The sequence below is a fragment of the Podarcis melisellensis genome (genome assembly GCF_964234715.1).
Source record: "Podarcis melisellensis genome assembly, chromosome: 7".
NCBI classification, from domain to species: Eukaryota; Metazoa; Chordata; class Lepidosauria; order Squamata; family Lacertidae; genus Podarcis; species Podarcis melisellensis.
In genome coordinates this window covers 53,838,389-53,864,852 of record NC_138539.1, presented here as the reverse complement: position 1 = coordinate 53,864,852, position 26,464 = coordinate 53,838,389, and the positions used below count along the sequence as shown (strand labels likewise).

At 40.8% G+C, this 26,464-nt stretch overlaps 1 protein-coding gene across 1 annotated transcript in view; it reads right to left on the bottom strand.

Annotated features, from left to right (window-relative positions):
- The window catches only part of ZNF407 (zinc finger protein 407), a 331,643-nt gene that overhangs the window by 302,914 nt on the left and 2,265 nt on the right, over positions 1-26,464 (bottom strand). Inside the window, exon 2 of the mRNA XM_081919417.1 lies at positions 5,240-10,008. Within this exon, the coding sequence (XP_081775543.1) occupies positions 5,240-9,941 (4,702 nt within the window). The 5' untranslated portion in view covers positions 9,942-10,008. The remainder of the gene's footprint in view (positions 1-5,239; positions 10,009-26,464) is intronic.

Sequence of the window (26,464 nt, the reverse complement as noted above, 5' to 3'; positions counted from 1 at the left end):
TGCTAAGTAAGTTCTACAAATTGGGAGTTACCATTTCTCTTAATGGAATTTCCAGCTAATAACTGGTAAAACTCAAATCCCAGCTGAATTACAAACATAACATTTTCGTTAAAGGATCACACTTATTTTATAACCCACCTTTGAGAAGAGTTCTTACAAAGTGGCTTCAGCTCTATCTTTCCTTTAAAAAGTTTGAGCAACTGAAAAACTAAATGCACAAACAACCAAAGTAAACATAGTGAAGCACTCATCTCCCCAGTTTTGACTTTTCCATGACTACTATGCCACTTACTATCTATAGTTTTAAGACCTCTCACTTTTTTCCATAGAATAATAAAGTTTCAGTATCTGATGTGGCCCTTAGTTTAAAGGAGACGATTCCCATTCAGGGAACATATTCACAATCTTGATGACTTCACCCAAAGTGCAGTTGCTCATAGCATATAAATGGGGCTACAAATTGAATAATAACAATATTTAATAATAATTTCATCTGCTGTCATAATTTTGTAGTCCAGGAAGACTACTTTTTGTTGCTATTCGATCATAACTCTGCAAAGGTCTTTAGCTGTAAATTATCTTCAGAATCAATGGTGTTACTTAAAGCTTATGAAAAGGGAGATGGAAATGGAAGAGTGAAGTCCAGATCTTGATGAAGACAAATTACTTCGTACAGCTCTCATCTCAGAACCACTGTCCTAGCACCACTGAGCAGCAGAGATAGATTAGCCAACCCAGAGATTAAGGATCCCTTTTTGCATCATGTCAGCAACATGGAAACAATTTCCCCATAGCAAGATCCCTTTCTGCTTTGATCGTTGTCAGACAGTTGTCTCTGTACAGCCAGGGTAGGGCAGCTATGGTCCTTCAGATGTTGCTAGACTGAAACTTCCAGCAGCCAGCTGATAAACGCCTCGGTCCGGTATATCGGAAGGAGCATCTCCACCCCCATCGTTCTACCCGGACACTGAGGTCCAGCACCGAGGGCCTTCTGGCAGTTCCCTCACTGCGAGAAGCCAAGTTACAGGGAACCAGGCAGAGGGCCTTCTCGGTAGTGGCGCCCTCCCTGTGGAATGCCCTCCCACCAGATGTCAAAGAGAACAACAACTACCAGACTTTTAGAAGACATCTGAAGGCGGCCCTGTTTAGGGAGGCTTTTAATGTTTGATGTAGTACAGTATTTTAATATTTTTTTTGGGAAGCCGTCCAGAGTGGCTGGGGAAGCCCAGCCAGATGGGCTGGGTATAAATAATAAATTGTTGTTGTTGTTGTTATATTGTCCTATCTGGGCAATAACTGGTGGGGAAAGATCCACAAGACTGGCTTTACCAATGTGTTTGTAAGTACAGATGTTTTCATAGGCATGTGGAATCTCACCATGTTCAAGCTGTTCCCAGACCACTGAAATTAATGCAAGAAGGATCCCTAAATAAAGGGATTATGGGAATGTTTTAAGAACATTTGAAGTCTCAACTGAATGGCTGTTCTATGTAGCCTGGAGTACAGAGAGTATGAAAGGTAGGTAGGGCCCATGTAAGCATTTTCCTCCCTCATTTCTCAATGTTTCTTAGTGTGTTAAATATACAGCACTAGTTAAGTCTCCATCGAAACCCTGCTTAGATTTTTAAATAAGCATTAACTCTGAATGCCACTTACAATTCAGTGTCAGAGATTATTAAATCAATGTTTGCTACCAGTTTCCCTGCAATGTCTTTCTTCCCCCTCAACACATCCCCACTGTATGCTCTGGGAAATTACAAAGTAATAGTAATATTGCATTAATATTTTGAAATTCGTTTGGTGATCATTCAGAAGAGATCTTCATAACAAGAGAGTTCTCAGGTCTCCAATAGTCCTGTACAACTTCCAGAATGCCAAATAAACCACCAAAAAAGCACACAGTGGTTTAAGCATTTAAGCACATGAATATTGGAACACTGAGTCTTGAGCACATTAGTATCTCTGCCAAGCACATGATTAACCCTAACATTTGTGACTCCCACTGAAATCATAAGCAAGGAAAGCACAGAGATAGGTGAATATATATTTTCAGAATTCCGGCTGCTAATTAGGCATGCAAGACCCATCTAAATTGGAAGTTGAAAAGTCCTCTACCTCTAACCTTTCTGTTGTTTTTCTTGACACTTCCTCATTTTCACTTGTCAAAGTGTGATGGACTTGCTTGTTATCCACTACATTGCATAACCTCCCCCTTTGCTACGTGAGAAGCTTTGGAATCAGGGAAAGGAAACTCTCTTTATTTCCCACTATTTGGAATCACTAGTTATTGGCGAGGGGGAGGGGGGATTTTGAGAGAGAAACACTTTAAATAATGGCATGTAAAGAAGCAATCCTACACATGCTTACCTAGGTATAAGTCCCATTGAACTCAATGGGCTTCACCTCTGAGAAGACATATGTAGGATGGTGGCTTCGCAAAGCTGAAATCCCATAACCACCTGCCTGAAAGTATGCCCCACTGAATTCAATGGGACATACTTATAAGTAGACATATTGGATCGCACTGTAAAGCTGTTATACTAAATGCAGATGAACCCAGCATCTGCTTCTGCTCTTTTCCCTCCGCCTGCAGGAGCTTACATTGTGGTGCTCTTCCTTGGCCTCTCAATCTTGGCGTCCAAAACCCATTTATTTCTTTATAGAACTGCTTTTATTGTGCCGAAGATGGGAAGAAACATTGCATAAAACATTCAGTAAATCAGAAAATATGAAGAAGGGGAAGAAACCAGGAATTGGAGGAGGAAAAACCTCTTCCAGTTAACTATTAATAAAAATACCAGCATTACTATTTCATGTGCATAAGCAAAGTTATCAGAAAAGCAATTCATTTTAAAGGTGCAGTGAGAAAGAGAATAGATTAAAACCTCTTCTGTAACTCTTCCTCCCCAAAAATTATTTGCAAAATGAAATGGTAGATATGTGTTGTCACCCAAAAAAAGGTTCCTTTGCGGCACATGCAAAGCAGAATAAAAATACACTCATTGATAAGACATGCACAAGATGTTAAAAAGTGTGCTAACTTTTACTAAATGTTACAATCAATGATGTAACTTATGTAAGTAGGGTTGCTTTGTCATATATTGATAGTTACCTCACTTTCACATCCACATTAACTTGATTTTAAATGCAATTAATACATATAGTCAAGGAAGACTAATGGACTACATTCTGCACTTAACCTGGTGGACATTTTCAAATGGCACAAGTGACCAGTGCAAACCTATTTTGCATTGTAAACGACTAAATAAATCTTAATGGATTAAGAATGATCAGCTATCAACACACAAGGGAAATTAAGTGCTGAAATGCCTACATTGATTATTTTAAATTATTAGCCTTACTCTGTTCTTGAATTTGTATGCTTTTAGTGAGCTTTAACACATTTACAAGACTTATTGACTATAATTACAAGAGAATTCAAGTAATGGACACATCAATTATAAGCAACATGTCTTGACCAGACAGTTGCATAAAGAATTCTAAAGAGAGCTCCATTAGCATCTTCCCTGTAGTTTTATTCCATTTTATCTGCCTTAAGAGGGCATATAAAGGGCTTATAAAAACTGTTCTGACCATGTGCACAGTCTGTGCCATCGAAAAACTCATCACCAACTTCAATTTTTTTTAAAAAAAAACATTTCCTGAAACGTTCTGCACAAGTATAGAATTGGCTTGCTAAAAGAAGGCTGGGATTCCTAAGCTGATGATACTGATGGTTTGCAAGAATTAATACTTTAGTTACAAGAAGACACCTGAAGATGCCAGCTTTCTGTAACTGAATCTTAAGCACATAGCTCAGCCTCAGCTTTGCTTTCTTCTATGGAAACAAAAACTATTTCAGGATTACACCAAAGAATATTAATATTCTTTTATAATATTTTGCATCTCTTACCTTTTCATTTTCTTTCTAGTAACTGAGCACTAAGTTTCAACCACTGCATGAATTTAAACTATAGCTTCTATAATAAGCCATTATTTAAAAGTACAGTAAAATAAACCTTACAGTTTTAATGAAAATATGTTCATTGAAATGTGAATTTATTATTCAAATCCACTCATAAATTCAACCCAGAGAGACACCACTTGTCTAAGCAGAGCTCAGTGATTTAGAAAAGCTGTCTATTTAAAATAAAGAATGTATGGCAGGTTTATAGAAACATAGCAGTGAATTTTTACATAAATTTAGAACTGCAGCTTATGCATTTTCGACAAAAGTGTTGTTTTAAATTTTTCCACTTAATATAAAACATAAAAAGAGAATGGAACATGTGGCACAGCACAGAGTCTAAATCACCAGGCCCAAATTTCACAGGTGCTGCGTTGCCTCTACTACTGCCTTCTAAAATGATGACCAAACTGCAATCCCATGAAAACCTTACATGCTTGTTTTCAAAAATCAGCATTCTCTACACAGCAATGCAGCAACAAATACCCGCCATTCAACCATTAAATGTGAATGGTGGTTTCTGAATCCAAACCAGGTAAAGTAAGCATTAGGCTAGCATTGCCACCAACTTGTCAACAGGTTGCTGCTTTGGGCAAAGGAAAAGCCATAAAGGGCCATCACCTCCCACCCTGTAGGGGTGAATTACCCATCACTAATTTTAATCGTAAATTCAACAAGTGTGTGTCAGCAAGATTGTAGCCAAAACACATTGGGTCCTTGGATCTGAGGTTCCCTACCCCTGCAGTACTGCCAGATCAGAAGGCGCACTCTCCACATCTCAACATATCAGTAGCACTTGGGTAGTGCTTTCCCTTATGGTTTGACTGTCACAACACTAATCAGAACTGTCTAGAGAAATGAAGGAGGGGGAAGGTATAGATGGAGGCCATTTTTATTTTTATTTTAAAAAGTTTGCAAGCAACTCTAGATTAGGCAAACAGTCATTTGAAAGGTAAATGTTCTCCAAATCATATTCAAATAATAAGCTGGGATCTGATTAATGAATTATAATAAGTCTAGGGGATATAATCTGTAAGAAATGTAGTGACAAAGAGAAGATCACACTCAAGAACTTTCAAGAAATTCTGTTTAAATTCATGCTCCTTGTCTACTAAAGAGTACTCCTGAAATCAAGCAGTGTACATGGGATTAATATAAATTTGAAGCTCTGGAGTAATTCATGATTTAAAAAATAACGACAGCAAGGAGTAGCAAGGCCTTAACTCAACTTCCATTTGCAAAGAACTACCTGCACCATTTGTTGATACATACCTGTATGGGTTCGAATGTGAGCCAGAAAGGCCATGGAATTGCTACTTCTGCACATCTTCCCACAGTATTTGCAAATATTGCCTTTATTTTCTTCTCTCTCTCGGTTGATTTGCTCAGTATCTTCAACAATGTACTTGTTGACTTCCCGGAGCAGCTCTTCATGTTGTTCTTTAATATGAAGAAATAAATTTTGCTCCGAATCAAAAGGCTCTGTGCACTTAACACATTTAAAGGTGGCGCCCCCTTCCGGCAGTTCTTCGACACTTGCTTGTTCATTTCTCATGTGGCCCGCACTAGCTAAATGCTGGTGCAGGTTACTTTCGGTATAAAACGACTTTCCACACAGTAAACAATGGAAATGTTTCTCTTTTGAAGGATGTTTCATAGCTATGTGAACATTCAGGCCACTCAAGCCGTCTGCTAAAAAGCCACAGTCATCGCAGCGAATGCGTGTCGATTCCCCAAGCGGCTGCCCTTCTGCTTTCTTCTTCTTTCCACCACCTTGTGGGACATCCGCTTTCAAAGTTCTCAGCCCACTCAGGTTCTGTCCATCAGCAATGTGATCAACTGGCTCACAACCATCTTCATGGCTTTTTAATTTCACTATAGAGGAATCAAACTGGCCACAATTTTGCACTGCTATCTCCTCCTTCACTCTGCCCTCCGCACCGGCAAAAGCATCTGATGCCTCATTACTTTCTTGAACGCTTTCAACTATTGAGACCTCTGAACCCCAAATATTGTTTAATGATACTTCGACCTCATGTTGTTCAGCTGACAGAGTTCCTTCTTCCTCTATAGCAGAACTCTGCTGGGTTATTTGCTGTTCCTGTAAATTATGTATAGTTTTCATAGTTCCTTCAATATTTTCATCAATAGTTTGTTGCTCTAGTGTGCAACATGTTTCTGAAATGATGGGCAACTGAATTTCTTCATTTTTCACTTCCTCAGCAGCTACTGCAATACTCTGAAGTTCTCCTTCAGAGTCTTCCTCCATCTTATTTGAGATCAAATTCATATCTGGAGAAACTTTGCTAACAGCTAAGTTTTTACTTCCAGTTTCTATGGTATAATTAAAATTTGACGTGACTGTTCCTTGATCTTCCACATTTTCCTGCAGGACACAATGAACTGTTTCTTTAGGTGTGAACACCTCATGAACCTCGACTACAGCTTTTGGAACATTTTCTTCACTGACTCCCTCTCCCCTGCCTTGGTCAACTCCATCATTTGTCTCAACATCTACAGTATCGGCAACATAACCTTCTTTGGGAACCTCTGAAGGGGCACCATCTTCCGAAACCAAATAATTAAGGGCTTTCTTCACTTTCTGAGTGACCTGCACATCCAGACATTTCTCCTCAACGGTGTTTTGGTATTTTGTTCCATCCAGAATGATCTGAATTTCATCTGTCGGTTGCTGCTCCTTGCCAGTATCGGCCACATCTGTCTCTTCTCCAGAGGTGTTGCATACATAAGACTGCCTTTTTATTTTATGCTTCTCTGTTGCTGCATGCCTAATCATCTCTCGTCGAGTAACTGCGTAATACTCACAGGCCATGCAATAGTATTCAAATTCTTTAGTGTGCTTGCGTTTTATATGTACTTCCAGAGAAGAAAATGAATGTGCAACAAAGCTGCAATGAGCACACTTGTTATCATTTGTGTTTAACGATCTTGTTTGAGCCAACGAGTCCCTAGCTTGGTTGACGTTACCTAGTTCTGCAATTATATGCTGCTTTATTTCTGAAGGGTTCCGGTCTCTACCCAATTCAGAAAGCTGAGGCACATTTTCACCTTGTACTTGTATAGCATTACACTGATCATTTCTCTGGCTTTCCAAAGAAGCATTGTCCAAGGGTGAACTGCCATGGTCATCAAGTTCATTCATACCTCCTGGACTATTTATCTTCTTGCTACTGGCTTCAACATTACCTCCCTCTGGGCACACTATAATCTCTATGTTTTGTTTCCCATTGGCTTCCAAACGGCCTTTATGCTTCTTTGTAGCACAATGACGTTCCATATCACCTTTCGTTACAGTATAGTAATTGCATACTTTACATAAATAGCTGTACTGGTGGCTATGCTTTCGTCGAATGTGAACCGTCAGGTTTGTAACACTGGAAGCCAATAAGCCACAATGAGGGCATGTCCGAGAAATGGTGCCTTTCGGCCTTCCTCTCTTTTGCCCGCTGCCCAGAACCAGCTCACTGCATTTCAGCATTTCACCTGATGGAAACAGTTCCTTGTTTATCGAGACATTCTCCAATGTACAGAAGGGTAACGGCACGTTTTCATTTTCCGATACAGTCTTTAAACTGCCATAAGTAGAAGGCTCTGTTGCTTTTTTACCATCGCTTCCACCTACACATACCCTTTCAATACATTCCTCAAAGCGTAAGCCAATATTATTTTTTCTGGCATTTTCAAGGTGTTTACTTCTCTTGATGTGTTTTTCCATTCCTTCTTTGCTTAATGAGTAGAGGTTGCATGCTTTGCAAAGGAAATGATATTCCTGAGCATGCCGAAGTTTTATGTGCCTGGTAAGAACTGAGGAAGACCTTGTTTTATAAAAACATTTTTTACACTGAAACTGAGTTCTGCTCAGGACAGACTCCTTGAACTCATTAGCAGGATGTATCACCAAGGGCTTGGGCATTTCTTCTGCAACCTTTGGAAGAACACTTGTCTCCACTAAAGTGCAAGATGCTGTTTGCTGAGTCACATTGCTAAGTGGGCGAACCGTATTTCCTTGAGCTGATAAACTTATATGTTGTTCAGTTGTGTTATGAACTGCTACTTCTTCTTCATTTAGAAAATACAAACGGCAGCTAACACAGCAGTGGGACATGCCATGCTCATCACGCATGTGCTCCCCAAAGCTTACCTCATTCAGGGCAAAAAATGAACACTGAGGGCAATTTATCTTGCAATCACCCATGCAATGGTTGTTTTTTTGATGGTGCAGTTCAAAGTCTTCCTTGGTTCCACAAGAATAGCCACATGTCTGACACTGGAATTTCAGCCCGTCTGCTTTATCTCTGTCAACATCCAATTCCAAACCTGTGTTTGGCAAAGTACATCCACAATGAGTACAAGGATGTAGACTCTTCTGGGCCTCAACAGCTTTCTTTGGAGAATTATCAAGTTCCAGGGTGATAGAAGAGCACGCATTGGCTCCATCTGGATCAAGTGAGTGTGTTCCTGTGTCAGCTTTGCACAAATCCTCTTCAGTTTCTAAAACTTTTAGGTGCACCTGCGATGTATCACCTTGACTGAAGTCTGTCCTGATGCTGTGTTTTAAGGTGGAGTCAGGCCTGTTTCTCTTACCTAATCCCAAAAGATTATAGCGTTTTTTAATTTGCTGATTTAATCTGAAAGAACCACTTTGCTTGAAAGTTATTCTTCGGGAGAAGATATTTCTGTTATGGGGAAATCTATCAAGTATTCCTGTGGTGTTTGGACTACTAATTGTCTCTTGACTACCTTCAGCAGGTTCTGATACATCTGGATTGCATTTGGAGGGCCCTGACACTTCTAGCTTTTCAGAATGGGCATCACCATTTCCACCCACACTGGAGAAAAGCACTTCTTCATTGGTAGTGTTCTCTGTGGTTTCTGCAGAAATATTTTTTGATGACACCATTTCAACAAAAAGTTGGTGGCATGTTTTAAACTTCTTCAGCTTATTGCTTGAAGTCTTTAGTGGATTTGAACCTGCATTCCTTATTTTTGGTTTATTAAGTGCAGATTTTGCTTGCAGATTCTTTTCCTTGACTAGGGACTGATGTTTTTTATGAAATGGCTTTTTCGTAAGTATCTTGACAAATCCTCCCCGGGCAGCAAGATTTTGCCGGCGGAGGTGCGTCTTGCCAAGGAAATGAGCTTGTAGAAGACCTTTCTCGAAAGACTGAAAACCACAGAGATTGCAAAAATACAATCTAAGCTGTCCAGCGGTCAGCTTGCTATGTGTTTGTAAAGATGGAGTGCGTTCCGATTTATCAGTACAATGTAGGTTCACCTGTTGTTCGGAATGCTGAAGGTGGCTTTCTTGAATATGCTTTTCTAAATCTGGGTAAGTGGAAAAAATCTCCTCATGGGGTTTGCACTTAGAAATGTTTTCAACACTGCTGGTTGCACAGCTGACACTGGCTTCATCGTTTTGAAAAGATGGTGTGGATTCTGGAAGGGGTGTTTGGTCAACTTGGGTATGCTCATTTTCCACATGTATTTCCTGTATACTATTGTCCTCAGACTTGAAATCATGCTGCACGCATAAAGCATCACTACTTTGACAGGCACTTATAGCTTCGTCTTTTATAGTTTCATTTGTTGTATTACTTGTCCCATCAACACTACCTTCACACATTGTGGCATTCAATAGTTTGCCTTCATTCTCTTCAGCATGTTGCACAACAGTAAGCTTTAATCTTTTTGAGACAGGTTCGTTTTCAACTATGTTTGTTGCCATACAGTCTTCAACTGCTGATTTGGATAATGGTCGTTTGGCTGTGGCGCACTCTTCATGTTTTTCCCCTGGGTTTTTCTGTCCTTCAGCTGAAAATGTGTCTATTTTTGAGGTAGAGAAAGAGTCGCTGTGAGCTTTTTCAGCTAACACGTTTCTAGCAGCTTCTTGTACTAATTCATTTTGTACATTCTCATCACTTTCATCGTTCTTCTGATTTTTTTCAACATCCATTCTTAATGAAGATTGTGTAGAGCACAATTCTAAATAAAACGATTTAGCTCATCTGCTGTAGGGCTATCTAAAAAAAGAGAGGAAGGGAGAAAAAGAATGGAAGGTTATTAGTTTCCTATGTACATAAAAACACGTAGCATTTTATTCTAATGCAACTAATAACTTGTTGAATACAACTTATTGTTTTAAAAGGCTATAGGGATATTGTTAGCTAATTATTTTGGTAACATTCTCAAAGCAAACCATGGCCAAACCAATAATGTCTAAACATCTAAGGAAGGATTATCTGGTTCTTAAGAGGACAGTTGCACAGCCACTATGGAACAGAAAGTCTATCGGTATGTACATACAAGTCTCTCCTATTAGCACAGGATGCTCATCAATGAGAGAAGCAAATTTTGACTCTCTTTGAAAAACGTAATACTTTTAACAAGACTGCAGCCTTGAGATCCATTATTCTGAAACATGTAGCTGTTGCTTAGTTCCAGTGCTTGCTGATTTCAATAGGACTGTAGGCTTTAAATGGAACTACTCCAGAGTGAGTCGTTTCACAGCTGTGGCGTAAATAATGTGCCCATTCTGGGAATTCAAGTCTAAAAAGTGTGACCTTTGTTTTTGACAGCCCTGACACAGTACTCCAAGATAGCATGGCATTCAGTTAAAAGGGCAACGGGGAAGGAGGGGAGAAAGTATCCTTTCCTGAAATTAGAAGTTTCACAATTAAGAAACTAACTGTCCTCAAAATGAAGAAAATATAACTGCCTCAAAATGACAAAACTAGATTTAACAGGAAAATCTTAATAGTCCAGTTAACATGGCTGTCACTACCATGGAGATTATAATGGCATAAGTAGCTGGGATCCCTCCACTCCTAGGAGGAAAATACACAATAATGGCAATAGGAACAAAGAAGTGACAAAATAGCATCACAGAGTTCCTAAGAAATTCATCTCCCAACCACGAATCACAACATTGTTCCCAGTGCTTCCTGATTAGGCATGCAGGAAATTCACAAGTTGACATGCAGCAGAGATTGCCAATATGATATTTTCCATATATGGTTGGACTCCAACTCTCACCATCCACAGCCAGTATGGCCAGGGATCATGGGAGGTGTAGTCCAATAACTCCTGGAAGGCACCATACCCCCAATATACAGCAACAGGAGGTATACAGCCAATTAACCCATTCCAAACCCCGACCTACGTGCACAGCACAAATGCCAGGAAGAACCAATAATTCTTCCATCCCAAGTTGATTAAAAAATCAGGGTTCTCAACTTCTGGCAGCCCAAGCAGCAGTTGGCCAAACCACCACCATTTTGACAGGGACAATGTCATGCAATACAAAGGGTTGCCATGTTTTCCTTTAATTCTGCTGTCAGCCTTGGAAGAAAACCAACAACTTGAGGTACTTCTTATATTCACAAACTAGATTAGTTTTTGACAGAGCACTTGATACAGAATCAACTGAGTAGGATTCTGCAGTGATTGGGGCACACATGGTTTCTCTTCAGACCAAACACATAAACAGATGCGAGAAGATCATTATCTTCTTCTAGTTCTAGGATTTGCCTCCTGGAAGGCTAATTCTCCAGAGGAGGCAACAAAAACTAAATTGAAGGCAACCGTGCTAGTACATAAAGAAATATGGAAATAACAGCACCAGTAAAATATTTAAACTACCAGTAAAATGTATGGCCACCTAAAGAACTTACAGGTAGTAAACAAGTAGTGATCTATCCAAAAAAGAGTTGCTTCCTACTTTTATTTTTTAAAAGTCCTAAAGGTATTACACTTATTGTTGCCCTTTCAATTATTTCTAATGGACTAACACAGCTGCCTGCATTTTTATCTGTTTTCAGATAAATTACTTGGTGGTTTTCTAGTCACACATCTTGCTGTCTCCTACTACCAATCTCCCCTTTTAAGCACTGGCTTCAGTTTAGAAAACTCTGCACATCCTTTTAGCTGAAAAAAGAGCTGTGGGGGCACTTGATCTAAGGGTGCTCTGTGAACCACATTGGAGTGTTATTCCCCGAACCAATGCTGTACTATGTCTGTAATCATTATTCCTCTTCTGTTAGATATGCCACCATAATTAGTGTAGGCCAGCATACAAGAGAGCTAGTGCAGCCTTTCCAGCCTTCTGTGCTACCTTGCACGATGGGGCAAAAGCCAGGTTGCTCTGGTTAGCCTCCCGGAGCTGACATATATAAAAAACTTTTTTTGGTGGCGGGACTGGGTGTGCTGAAGAGAAGCGCTGAGCAAAAATTGCTGCTGTTTTGCCCTGATGCAGTCCAGCTCAGTGATGTTCTGGGATAATCAGCCTAGCATAGGTGGCTAAAGCCATGTGCTGGGTACCACACAATGGGCTGCAAGTGCATCCACCCATTCCTGCAGGCCAGGCTGGAGGTGGACGAGAGCAAAGCAATGGGCAAAGTAACTGCTGCCGCCACTGCTATCTTCATTTCCCAGTGGGGGAAATGCTTGCCTGGGGCTCCCTCAAAGCTGGCACCAACCAAGCTGAGCAGCTTAACTTCCCTTGCGTAGCACAAGGGCATCCTTGAAAAGATACTGGGCACTTTTGGTTTAGGAGAGATGACAGCTCCAGCAGCTAAGGCTGTGGTTGGGTTCAAGCATGGCTGAAGTTGTCCGCTCACGCAAGCGCTAGGAAGTTTATCTCCTGTGCAATGAACTGCTTTGGTGCAGAGGTACCTAAGGCACTGGGCTATTAGGCCATAATCTTTTAAGTTATTTCAGTGGAAGCTTAATGCCACAATATCCTCAAGAAAAAAAGGGGTAGTATTTCACATTAGATTTACTATTAGCGTAGCTGTAAAAGTTTGAAGAAAAAAAAGGGGGGGAGCCGCATGAAATAAGAAGTCAGCATAAGAAAAGCATTCTGATGACACCTTGTGGCCACTTTACACAAGGGGACAAAGACTAAAATACTGCTACATTGCAAGAGAAATGGTTTTGACTTAAACGCTACCTTAAAAACGCAAGCTCTACTCCCACAATGTGTTGTGAAACATATTTAATGTTTACATTCAATTCAAAAACAATCTGTTGTGCATGCTTAAGTAATGCAGACTTTCGTGCTCAAAGCATTTATGTTTGCAAGTTTCATGTCAAAATGGTTTTCACTTTTATCTCCCCAAGGAAATGATGATGACCACAGTTTGGGTTTAATCCCCATGCTTGCATTTGCAATCTAGCCTTTCACTGCCCAGTTCTTCAGAAGCAGCCAAGGGTCAGGTCTTGCCTGAAATTTCTCAGAAAACACGGGAGACCAGAAGGAGCACGTTCTGCTCTACAGGTGAGAGCTCTGAGGAGCTCCTGGGCTGAGTCTCAACTTATAAACGATAGGGAGGGGCTCTGGCTAAGAAGCTGCACATTTGTGCCAGACATAAATGCAGTTAGCGTGGTTACATCACTCCTCATTTGCCGAAATAATATAATATGGTTGAGTATCTGTTTCTCTCCCTTTTCCCTAGCGCTCATGCCAAGGCTTGGAAGACTGAAATAGCTCTGCAGCCAGCTATGTCTTCAGATCTCATATTTCTGCATGCGGTTCGACAAGGCAAGGGAGGAAGAATTCATGCTAGAGAGGGATGGTGGTGATGCACATGTTCCCAAAGCTGATTCCCAATTTGCAAACCATCATTTGTCCCAAACCAGCACTGCATCTGCCCTTGAGCCATTCAAGATAAGCCCACAGTATTAATTCTGCCTCTCCTAAAACCATATATCCCTTAGTTGCTCAATATAGGATTGCCATTTCTTATTCTTTTTTTAAAGTAACTTGCATGACTTAAAATGGACTCGGAAACAAGGAGGAGGCAACAGATTTGTGAAAAGGGTAGCAAATACACAAATTCAGTGTCATTAAACACAGACACTTGAGAACCTATGTATATTGTGCCATTTTCAAAAAGGTTGTTTTATTATCAATGTAGCTAATCACAATGAAGCCATCTCTTACAATCCAAGACATAATAATGAATTTTCTTTACAGCTGAGGAGAAATGGGATTTGCTGTTCCATATCAAACCAGAACAGGCCATATTAATTCTTCTTCATATTTATTGTTAAATGTAATTTTTATCTATAAAATCAGTCATGAAATATTAAAAACTGAAACAACAGAATTTACATCCTTTACTTAATTTAGTTTAAATGGTCTACTCACTAAAGAGAGGGGGAAAGGTTACATACGTATTATTTCACTCTCTCCATTTTTCCCTTTAACTTTCCCATTATAAACCATACTGCTTCTGGGATTTATAACTCAGCTGTAAAATTTCCACTCCATACCGAATGTTGGTACACTTGTCCTATAACTGACCTGCTTCTTTTTTTAATTATCAATCTTGTCATGGGAAAAATAACTACTGGACAAAGTCTGAAGGAAAAAGCTACTAAACAGAAAAGCTATGGTTGAAATGCTATGCGTGCTTACGGGAAAGCATGTTCTGAACTCAGTATGACTTTTTTCTCTGCTGATCTATTTAAGTTTGGGAATTTAGGACAATAATCAGCATCCATACAATGCTCTCAGTTCTTAATAGTACAGTATAAATATGTCTAATAGAGTGACAGAGTACACAGTGCACCAAGTAATAAATAATTGTTCATATCTGAAGTTTCTGAACCAGGGTAAGAAACTAGATCCCACACTGCTGGCCATTTGGGGGTCTGTGTGTTGGGAGTGGTATTAGGGGATTTCAGCCTCTGAATGCAGGGACTCCTGAAAGAGATACTGCTGTGCTTTTGCTGCCTGAGGGCACTGTGTCTGTGATAGGGTAGGATGATGCCATGGCATTCCCACTGTTGAGTGTAAACGGTAGGATATAAATGTAGCAAGTAATAAAAGAAAATAAATAAATGTCTAACGTGGGTAGTATGCCGCTGCAAGGTTGGTGTGAATTAGCGGCATTTCGATAGACATTGGCAGCAGTTTGCATAGTTGCCATGGTCCCTGTATTTTGAAGCTTCTTCTCAACTTTCCTGCTCGGCGTCTGCAGGATTCCAACTATGTTACTACAGTAATAATGTGCCGGCATAAGCTGACTGTCATCATGGTGGGACAATAGGTTTTCCCAGGTCCACCACATTATTCTCTAGGCAACTAAAGAGAAAACAATCTTGGGTGCTGGAGTGTTCTCAATCTGAATTTCAACACAATCTCTCAAAGACCAAAGAGGGTTCAATAAACCAGATGTGTACATAAATGAGAACACAAAGGCTTCCATTAGGGAAGATCAAGGTATCCACTTGGAATTTGTTTATCTGTATTCTTCCTTCCCTCCCTCCACCCCATTTCACCCCCGAAAAAGGTCCTTAGCTACTTAAATTCAGTGTTTAGGTTTCTCAACAACCAGACACTAGGATATCCCACGGCCTTTGGAAGAAGGAAAGGCTAAGGAGTAAATCTTACACAAATCCGGAGTTGAGTCCTAAGACGGTTGGATGGCATCTTGTACGCCTCCTTCCAGCAACTCCTGCAGCCAAGCTGGTGCCAAATGTATTGCTCTGCTTTCTTTTGGAACCACATCAGCAAGGCCAAGAAGGGGGTCTTGTCATCTGGGCAGCTCAGGACCTCCATACACATTGCCCAGGCTTGCACCCTGGAGAGGTTACTTTGGTGCTGCTAGCACCACAAAAACAACACAGGAGGCAGCAGTTACGAGGCCTCTGCATCCACAACAGGCACTGTGGTCCTTCAGTGGTTTGACTTCGCCCCCTCTCGGGACAGACAGATGTCAACAACTCCAAAGAACAGTGCAGTGAAAGTTACAAATATACTTAGAGGGTATTTAAAAGGGGGCGAATTCTACTTCAAACAGTGCCACATCGAGTTGCTGAACAGTTATTTTGATACAAAACCACAGATGCATGCTAAATTGCATCCAGGACACCTCCATTATCCAGAAGGCAACATCTACTGAGAGAAGCCAGGGTGTATCTAACTTACCAGTAAGGAAGAACTAATGGAGAATAATAGGTCAGTTTGGTATGAGCTATTTCAATTCATCATAGCCAGGAAAGGGATCATTAAACACAGCAGTGCAAACGTATCAAATTACAAGAAAGACGACAAGTGAAGTTAGAAATAAAAAAATGTCAATTTTGTATACTGCTACTGTGTGCCCTTTTATTCATCATCATGAAGGTAAGGTTAAAGGACAAACTGCAGCCCTCTAGCACACTCAAGTGGGGGTAGCCAGGCTCTCTGACAGCAAATCATATGAGTATATTACAGAAAGACAGATAGAGCCACTCTGGCAACAACATTGTCCAAAGTTAATTAGAGTCTCCAAAATGTGCCTTTTAAATAGGTAACGAAATTCATTCCCCTCCCCCCATTGTGTACAGCTTGGAGGCATACACTGAATATGTACCTAGCTTTCTTTACCTGTGACTGTCACACTATTGTCTTACACAGACACTGAAACTTAAAAGTTTTGCTAGCATGTGCTGAATTTGAAAATTCTCATCAATTTTTGAACAAGATAAAATATAAGATCACCACCACAAAGTCAGCCACTGCATATCAACTTTAAAAGGCAAAAGAAACCCAGATGATGTATCTGCAAAAGGACCACTAGTGATTCTAATATTCCAAGGAGGCCAGCAAATTGGTGCTGTAAGACCAGTACTGGGCCAGTACTAGGTGGTTGCTCCTTAAGACAGAACAACTTAACAGAGGGTCAACCCTGCAAACTGGCTTGGTTTGGGAGTTTATTGTTCCCTTTGTGGGTTATTTCTCTGACAGAAGCACAGAGACTTCTGTAACAGTCTATGTAGGATCGGACCAAGGCATTTTGGTACCTGAAGCAAACCAGAAAATGGCACACATTCCTGCCAGTTGAGATGAGAGGGGAGGGGGAGTGAAGATCAGCGTCAGAATTAAAGGGAGGAGTGAAGAATGAATGCAGGGTGTAAGATAAGCTTGGAAATGAAGGGAAATAGTGAAGTTCAACCTCAGAATGAAAGGAGAAAGTGATGATCAGCATTGGAAAGTCGGGGTTGGGGGGAGGAAGAGGAGAAGGAAGAGGTTGCGAAGGCAGCAGCAGGCCACCCCTCCCAGGATGTCCACTATGTCTCCTTGAAGCAATATGGAAATATGTTTTTGTCCTTTTATGTACGGGGCAGATAATCTCTCTGTAGGGCATCCTCAGGTGATTTTATCAGGTATGGTAGAGTAAAAATGCAGAGCCCACTATTACATTTTAAATGGCAGTCCTAAATGCAGAAAAACTGTGTGTTTATTCTGGGCAACTAAAGTGAAATGATCAATGCAGATGTTAGAGAAGTTTTAAAACCAAGATTGCTCAAAGAAAAAGGGGGTGTTCATGACTTTCTGGATACAGAAACAAACTGTATCGTACTGTCCTGTCAAAAGATAAGCTTGAAACAGAGATAAACAGAACTCAACAAGTCAGACTTTGCTATTGCATGAGTTTGCAAGATCTGAGATACTGCAAGTCCTGTGAAATATATTTGGGAGTAACCTAGCAGTTTGAAAGCACATCAAAGTGCAAGTAGATAAATAGGTACTGCTCTGGCAGGAAGGTAAACGGCGTTTCCGTGTGCTGCTCTGGTTTGCCAGAAGTGGCTTAGTCATGCTGGCCACATGACCCAGAAGCTGTATGCCGGCTCCCTCGGCCAATAAAGCGAGATGAGTGCCACAACCCCAGACCCAAAAGGGTCAGGGGTCCCTTTACCTTTAACAGAATTTTACCTACTGAATAAATTATCATGTGGAAGTTTTTCTATTTGATCTGATCACTCCTCCCAGGCATGGTATTCACCAGGTGAGCCTGATATTATTATTATTATTATTATTATTATTATTATTATTATTATTATTATTATTATTTTAAAGAAGGCTCTCATGAAATATACATAGGAATAAAAGTTATCAGGTGGCAATAAGTTATTAGGCACAGGGATTGCCTTTTTTGATCAGCTTAGGACTTCATGGTCTCCATGACAACCAAGGAGCTGTCCCAATATATGCAACTGATCCACAAGATATAGCTGGTGTTTTGGTAGGGATAGGAGGACAGCAATTGGGACATGGGAGATTGTCATGATCACGTTTCTTTTACTGAGGTTTTCACTTGCTGTTATAGCTTCTTTCTGCAGCAGGATGGGGATCATATTGGAATGGTCAACCTTTAGAGATCCATGATCCATCCAAGCCCTAGGAGAAGTTATGCTGGCATGGTTGCACTCCTGTTGAAACCTTGACTATATGTTGGGATACAGATATGTCACAAGCCTTCAACATTATCATTCCTAAGTGTCATTTTCTAAGAGGCACGGTCTGTCTGGCTCCTTGTTACACCAAGGAACTGGGCTGCAAAAACAAGAGCTAGAGCCAAGCGGCTTTAAAACTCAAAAGAGAATCCCATGCAAAACAGGCAAAAGTCTATCCAGCCAACTCTGAGGCAGAAAACCAGCAGCATTTTCTCCCACCATCCTTGGAGACCTGTTCAGAGGACCTTCTTCCAAGTGGTTAGGGGTCTTCTTGATCTTAGACGTCCTGGGAATACAAAGTCTAATAGTGATTTGGATGCCACTTTATTTGAATCCAGAGCCCCACTTAATCATGTGTTGTTGGATGAGGTACTGTCACTGAAACTAGGCGTTGTTATCATTTCAGTCCCAGGTAAACATTTATACACATCACTCTTAAACCAAAATGTGGTTCTCAAAGTGTACTCCCATTAGAACAATTAAAATCAGCCAGTAAAAGAATTTAACGAAAGAAGAACAATCTACTAGATGTAAACAGCACTAAAACCAAAACTAAAGAGACCTGGGGAAATTAAAAAAAAGGTGTTCACCTAGGACTGAAAAGAGATTGCTCTTCTTTCATTGCATTCTTTTATTGGTTGCTTTTAAGTGTTTTAATTTAACATACTTTAGAAAACTCATTTTGCTCAAAGAGTGACATATAAATGTTTAATAGACAAAATAATTATCAAACCCATACCCTTCTGTAATTCACTATAAATGGGAATCATGGAATAGTACTGCTCACTCACACAAGTGGTACAGTGCCGTAAATTTAGAAAGTGAAGTTTCCATTTTACTTGAAATTAAGAGGCATGCTGTGCTGTAGTTGCGTTTGGCAATTGGATTAGTAGCACTCCAACCGAGTTAAACAGTGCCTTCTTCCTATTAGGGTTTCTATTACCATATTGTTCTGTTTAAAGGGGGTAAAAGGGAGATGGAGGGAAGAAAGCGCAGGAAAGAAGAATGAAATAAATATGACGAACAGCAGGTGCAATGAAAGATAGCAAGAGCCGAAGACACTGAGAAGACCTGGCATCAGCAGAAAGCAAGATACAGTAGCAGCAAAGTATTTATGCATTTGAAATTTTCATGTCTGGAAAAAACAACAACCCAGAACTTTCCCCATTTGTCAAGGAGTCTCATTCAGAGTAAATGGCTTGAATCTCAATGTCTTCTTCACTCAGATTGCAATCACTACAAATTTAGGGAATACAGACATCAGCTGTCAATGAATGCACTCTCACAGGCTGTCAACCGCTTAATCAGGGTCTGACTTTACTGGAAAGTGTGAAATTATGTAATTACCCACGTTTGGCAATTCTGATGGCTTAGACAAATTACAACACCCTGAATATCTTGTTTTATAAAACAACATTTATTGGGGGGGGGGGAGAGTTGTCAGAGATATCCCTGCCTTCCCTCCTCAGCTTGGTAACACTTATGTATCCCCCTTCCACACAATATAGATCTAATCTGATCAGGAAAAGAATCTTTTGAGAAAAATGTTAAAACTGAATTAAAAATAAGTCTACTATATCCTAAACACCATCACAATGTGTTTAATTTATGCAGTCCCAATGTACCCATCAATTCAATATGAAATCTGTACACCAAAGAAATGCTAGCTGGTGCTCATGTAAAACGTGACAATATTACTGTAAAAAAGAAATATTTAAAACTGTGAAATGGCCACTGCGATAATGGGTTTTTCTCCAGGAAAACTGATCCCTGGGGCACAAAAGCAAGCAGAAAAGTACTAGCAGATGTACAGCAAATCAAATTATGCTAGATCAGTCCCAAGCCAAAGTGCTTTCCAAGTTCTCCTGCACCCATTCAACCAGAAACAGCCAGTACACACCAACTGCAGTCCCCGACCAAAGAAACAGATGTTCTAACTGCTTGGAACTTCCCATTAATGCGTACTGTCCCTCCCAAAAATAGTGAAGAACTAAACAGCAGGCATGAGGCTGTCATCAAAAACAGAACCCCTATGTATAGACCTCCCTTCCCTCTTCACATCTACTGAAAACTAATCATATGATGCATTGTCGTCATGCTCAGAGAGGGATGTACAGGAATTCCGATGGAAACTGAAACTGGTACAGATATTGCCACTGTTAGCATATTTGCTCGGTATCAGGACCAGATTTGCTTTATGCAAACACAAAAGGCAATTTTGTGTTGGCACTGGATTTAACACACACAGAGACACATCCCAAAGCTGCAAATATTATGTAATTAATAACATTACTGAAAAACCCAAAATGAATTATGATTCATGATACAGCGTGTAAGCAGCAACGAAATTGACAAAAACCCTTCCTATACAGTGGGCGCTCAGGTTGCGAACGTGATCTGTGTGGGATGCACGTTTACAACTCGCAGTGTTCGCAACCTGCATCTGCGCACGTGTGGGTTGCGATTCGGCGCTTCTGCACATGCGCAAAGCGCGATTTAGCACTTATGCACCTGCACAGCCGCTGAAACCCGGAAGTAACCCGTTCTGGTACTTCCAGGTTTCAGCGGTCCGCAACCCAAAAAAAACGCAACCTGAAGCGTCTATAACCCGAGGTATGACTGTAATGGAAACATGTTGGATGGAAACTGGTATCACTGCATCCCTATGCTCTTGCGTCCCCACACTCCTGCCAGTGGCAGGCAAAGATGTGAGAAAGCAAAGTGCTCACTAGGAACACATTAAGCCTCATAGTGACTTTATAGGTAAAGAGGAGAAAATTAGGCTTGGGGCTGCCATTATCAGCAGCAACCCAGTGCCTGCCATACTTCTGCCTCAGAGAACCACACCTCCCAACTTTACATACAAAACAGCTTTGCTTAGAACAATAAATATTCCAAACCACTGTGTGCTTTCCTTTTTATCTAGATTTCAGAATGCTACGGCACAAGGACAAGCAACTAATGCTGATCCTATAATATTCACCCTTTTGAGAGAAAGAAAAAAGTTGTCAAGTATTCAAAAATTTCATGCATATGATAATAAAATTCATGAACCCTGGGAGGTTTGTTACCAAACTGTCTCCTTCTATTTGGATCCTTTCAGTGGCATTTCTAACTGCAGGGGTTGAGTGTGTGCATATAAGGCAAGTTCAAGAAGCGAGCTTCAAATAAAAATATGATGTGCTGGTTATCTTGCCCCCTCTAGAATATTCATCATAACTGAAGGCTACTTATTTGATTTGATTAAAATATTAATGTGGAACTATTAATGAACAATGAACTTTATTAGGCTGGGGACGACCTAACCCTGCTGTTTCTAATGCTCAGTATTGCATCCAAACACTTCGTATCCCATCCCTCATTCCATTCACACAGTAAAAGCACATCATCATCCACACCTTCTACCAATGATACCCTGAGTCAATCATTCATGCAGGCACAAATTAACACATGGAGGGAGCCTTGTCAGGACACCTGCTCCACCCATCCCTGGTTTCCATGCTTTCAGATATTGCCATTTATAAATAGTGCACTTGAATGGGTGGAGGTTGGTGTCAGAGCCCATGTATATGCTACCCCCAACAGCATCCACCACATCCTTCTTTGAACATGACTAAAGCAGCAAAGAAGGCTAGAGATATTCAGTCCTGCCAAGCATACAGTGCAATGGTCAACCCATATGTACTTCCTCCTCCTCCTCCTCCTCAGTCTATCATTCCCCTTGCTGAATCAAAAGTACCAAAGCCAGCCTCTTCCCCTTTTTATTTTGTATAGCAAGACTAAGAAGGAGGGAAAGAAGTGCCCTATTTTAAAAGGAAATAATAGCAGGGAGAGGAGATTTCAGATGAGGCAAGATGCTTCTCAGCCCTTCCAATTGCTGTATATTCCAAAACCCAAGCCCCCTTTCCCCATAAGTGTCAGCCAACAATGGGGAATGGTAGCACTGGTATTATTATTATTTTTTAAAAAAGGCTAACTTTCCTCCAAAGGCCCTCCAAGCAGGCCGTAACATAATATAAAAACAATGGCCATAAAGTAAGCAAATACAGTACAACATATAAAACAAAGAAACTGAACAGCAAAACATCAAAGCAACAAACACAGAAAATATAATCACATAAAGCAAGTTGAAAAATAAACCGTAGCATCGAGAAAACCAAGCAGTTTTCACAGAGACCCATTGCAACGTGTGGGCCAGATGGGTAACTCATTGGAAAGAGTTCCAAAACCTAAACACTGCTACAAAAAATACTCCGTTCCATGTTTCCTCTAACCAATTGTCTATAGTGGTGGGACAGTGAAGAAAACCATTGCTAATTATCTCAATGAGGAGGCAAGTTCATGTGAAGAAAGGTTCTTCCAAATTCTATAGCACTTTGAATAGAGACCCTTGATGCACTCTACAGGTCAAAGGTCAAGAGGCTGAGTACTATTACTCCAGTATCATATTTTAGATCTGTGTTCCATTAAAGACCAGAGCCACTGTACAACGGTACTTCTCCACAAGGCTCATGGTATCAAAAGTCACTGAAATTTCCAATAAAGACAATGGGAACACAATTCCCTTTCCCTTTCCCTCTTCCATTGCAGACTATTCATCAGAGAAACCAAAGCAATTCCAAAACAGGATCACTAACCAGACTGAAATGGATCAGGTAATTAATATAAGGGAAACAACACTTCTCTCTGTATGTGCTGTATTTTCAGAATACTATCATAAAGCTGTTATCTACTTTCCCTTGGTTAAAACAGTGCTTTTCATTAAAACTGGATGGTCAAATTGCCCCTTTGCTCTTTAGAAGAAGTTGCAAAATAGGCACCTCAAATTGTAAGATAAGGGTAGCTGGGATATAAATTCAGAACAATCCTGCACAACATGCTTAAGAAAAAGTATTCATTAGCTTATCATCTACAAGCCTCCAACTTGTAAATAATTTAAAGTTAAAAATATGGAAAGAACAGAAGGGGGTGTCAACGCAAGGTTATCCCTATTAAGAACAAAACAAAATATAAATGTTAAGGATACTTCCTGGTATATCAAATGAACTGCTGGTTGCTTTTAGTCTTGATGGTGTTAATGACACTGTTGTTTTGCAGCAGCTTATTCTTAAATTAACAATAAAGGCCTCGTTCTCATGTCACTTTGAACCTCGGTTAATAACAAACTATGGTCTAAATGTGAATGTGAAGCTTACTCACTGTAAGCTACTGAAATTGTGAGCACTTCACTCTTCCGCCACACTACAGCCTGACTTAGTGCTACTTCCACACCCAAGATCAAGGATAATTTCCACCAAGCAAAGCATGAGCGATGAGCCAAGAGCAAACCTTGATTTCATAGTGCTAAGCCTTTAAACCATGGTTTAGTTTGGTGGGAGGGAGGGAACCCAAGAGGCCTATAAGATCCTGAAGACTGTGCAGAAACACTTCCCACATTCAGCTGGTGTGGGAAACATCTGTACTGTATTTACTAGGACTGCCATATGTCTGGATTCTCCCAGAAATTACTGGGATTTGAAAGGTGGAATTGATGTCTGGGGGAAATTTCTGAAAGGAGGCACTTTGTCCTGGAAGAGCTCTATGAGTATGAAACATTATACATTCAGAGCTGTTTTCTATGCCAGCTGAACACTTGGGACAGCATGGCAGCATTTCCACCACACGGCAATGGTGTGTGTGGTGCACATTGTCAGTAGTGGGGCAACTCCACATGGCCCCATCACACATTCTTTCAATATTGGGGGCCAGGGGTAATGTGATTGTCCTTAGACAGAATCCCCAAACAAGAAGCTAGTTCTACACACTGACAAGCATTTAACCCCCTGAATACTGAGAAGTATTTTTCAAACTAATCTTATCACATACAAATTTCAAATTTAAAGAATTCATGAGTTTTAGAAACATTTGTTCTGGAAACAGATCTGTCCATACAGGAACAGGTCAAATTTAGCAGTGTATATATAACCAATACAAAGGCCTGGTTCAAAGGTCACACATATATGGCTGCTAAACCATAGTTTGCATGATGAAGAGCATCTTGAGGGTTCTTGTGGTTCCCCTGCCCTAATGAGATATAATTGTGACTGACCATGACAACCAAACAGCTGTAAACAGTTTCTGCTAACTATCGTTTGTTCCCAAACCACAGATTAAAACTAGGATCTAATCCTGGTTTTAATACCTAGTTGAGAGCAAACTACATAGTTAGTTGAAAAGAAAGTTCACTGTCAAAATGCCAAGTCTTGCACAATAAAATAGTCTTGCCTCAGAAAAGGAGATTGAATGCAATTTCAGTTCTACCTGCCAACCCAGCTCTTGTGAAATTTCTTCCAACTTGAGTCATTACAGTAACCATGATTTCCAGAGATCACCCAAAAAAGGCATCTTCACTTCTAGAATAGTGCAACTTTGGCCTCCAGTGTGAACATATGTGGTTCTTTGAAAGCAAGCATTTCTCCATACAGACACTTAACAACCTGGTGGCTTCCCTTGCTGAAGCATGTGTTCACTATGAGCAGAAATAACAGCTATGAGCGGGAGGCAGATCTTCCAAAATTTATAAAAGCAGGATCTGATTCTTGCATTTATTTCTTGCTTGTGGTCCGCATGCTGTCTCTTCAGAGTGGCATAAAATCCCAAGGAGTTACACAGAGGCAAGGAATCTCAGGCCCAGGCAGAAATTTGGCCCTCAAAGGCTCTCGATTTGGCCCTTGGAACTCTCCCCAGAACACACTCCTGCTTCACACACCAAGTGATTTTATCTGCCTTGTAATATGTTGTTGAACTCTGATAGTGTTCTTGCTTACCTTGATGGAATAGTGTGGGTAAGTGGGTGCATACAAGCTAGCCTACTGTACAAAGGAAAATGTTACATTTGTTGCTTTGCTTACTTTTGCCTCTGACCCCACCTACCACTGGTATGTGGTTCTCAGAAGGCTGTCTATAAAGGAATGTGGACCTCAAATTGAAAAAGGTTCCCCATTCCTGGATTAATGTTAGCATATAGCACCAGAAAACAACAAAGACACTTGTTCAATCTTTAAGAATAACCCATTTATTGCAGCTTATGTTTTCATGGGCTAGATTGAAGCTGTGATGTCATGTGAAGTCTGGGTTACTGAATGCCTTCATAAACAGCCATTATTTACTGCTTTATCCCAGGAGCCCTCGGGTACAAGCTAATATCTGCATAGCTCCAAGAGGAGCCCAATACAAGTTTGTGCTCTCTACCTACATTCCCAATCTTGAGTGTGACTAAATGCCAGCCTTGTGGTTTTTAAATCATGCCACCTTTCCCCTGCAAGTACCTAAGAGCCCCTCTGGATCAGAACAAAGGGCCATCAGGTCCAGCAGCCCATTCTCAATGTAGCCAACCATCTACGAGCAATGGCTAGCAGTTCTTGGCAACAATCCCCTCCGTGAATTTGTGTACATTGGTTCTCGAACTTAATCTGTTTTGGGAGTTCATTCGACTCCCGAAACCATTTGAAAACCCAGGCGCATCTTCTGATTGGCTGCAGGAGCTTCGTGCACTCAAGTGGAAGCCGCGTCGGACGCCCAGCTTCCAAAAAACATTCTCAAACCATTACACTTTGCGACGTTCAGGAGCTGATTTGTTCAACAACCAAGGTACCACTGTAATTTGTTTAAAGCTGTTCTAAGTGGTTGGACATTGCTACCTGTTGTGGTAGCAATTTCTAGTTTAAGTATGCATTGCAAGGGGGTTGGACTAAATGACCCTTTGGGTCCCTTCCAACTCCACAATGCCAGGAAATGTGAATCATTTTTATCTTTTATCTGCCCTGAATCTTTCAACATTTTCAGGTCTCCAGCCTCCTCTCCTCCTCCCCAGTTTTCTTTTCTTTTTTACATCAAAACTGCCAGCCTGATGAAGAGTTCTAATGAACTCGGAAGCTTGTGTCATTTTGTACGGCCCTTAAAATAATTTTTTTTGCCCCAGATTTTGGATTTTTTTCTCTCTCTAATGGGCCAACACGGTTCCCTCTGCTGCAGAGTGAATGCCACAAGGAACCACCACCCGCTCAGCGACTGGAATACTTGGCGAGCGACAGCAGTGCGCGTGCGCTCCTCCTTCGGCCCAGGAAGATGAGCTCAGGCGTCCCTTATCGCTCACCCGCAAACATACAAGCCCTCGCGCAAGCGCAATCACAGTCCCCTGAAAAGAACGGTTTTAAAGCCACGGTCGAAAAGGCGCGTGCGCAACGTCCAGTCCCCCTCGCTCCTGAAAAGGTG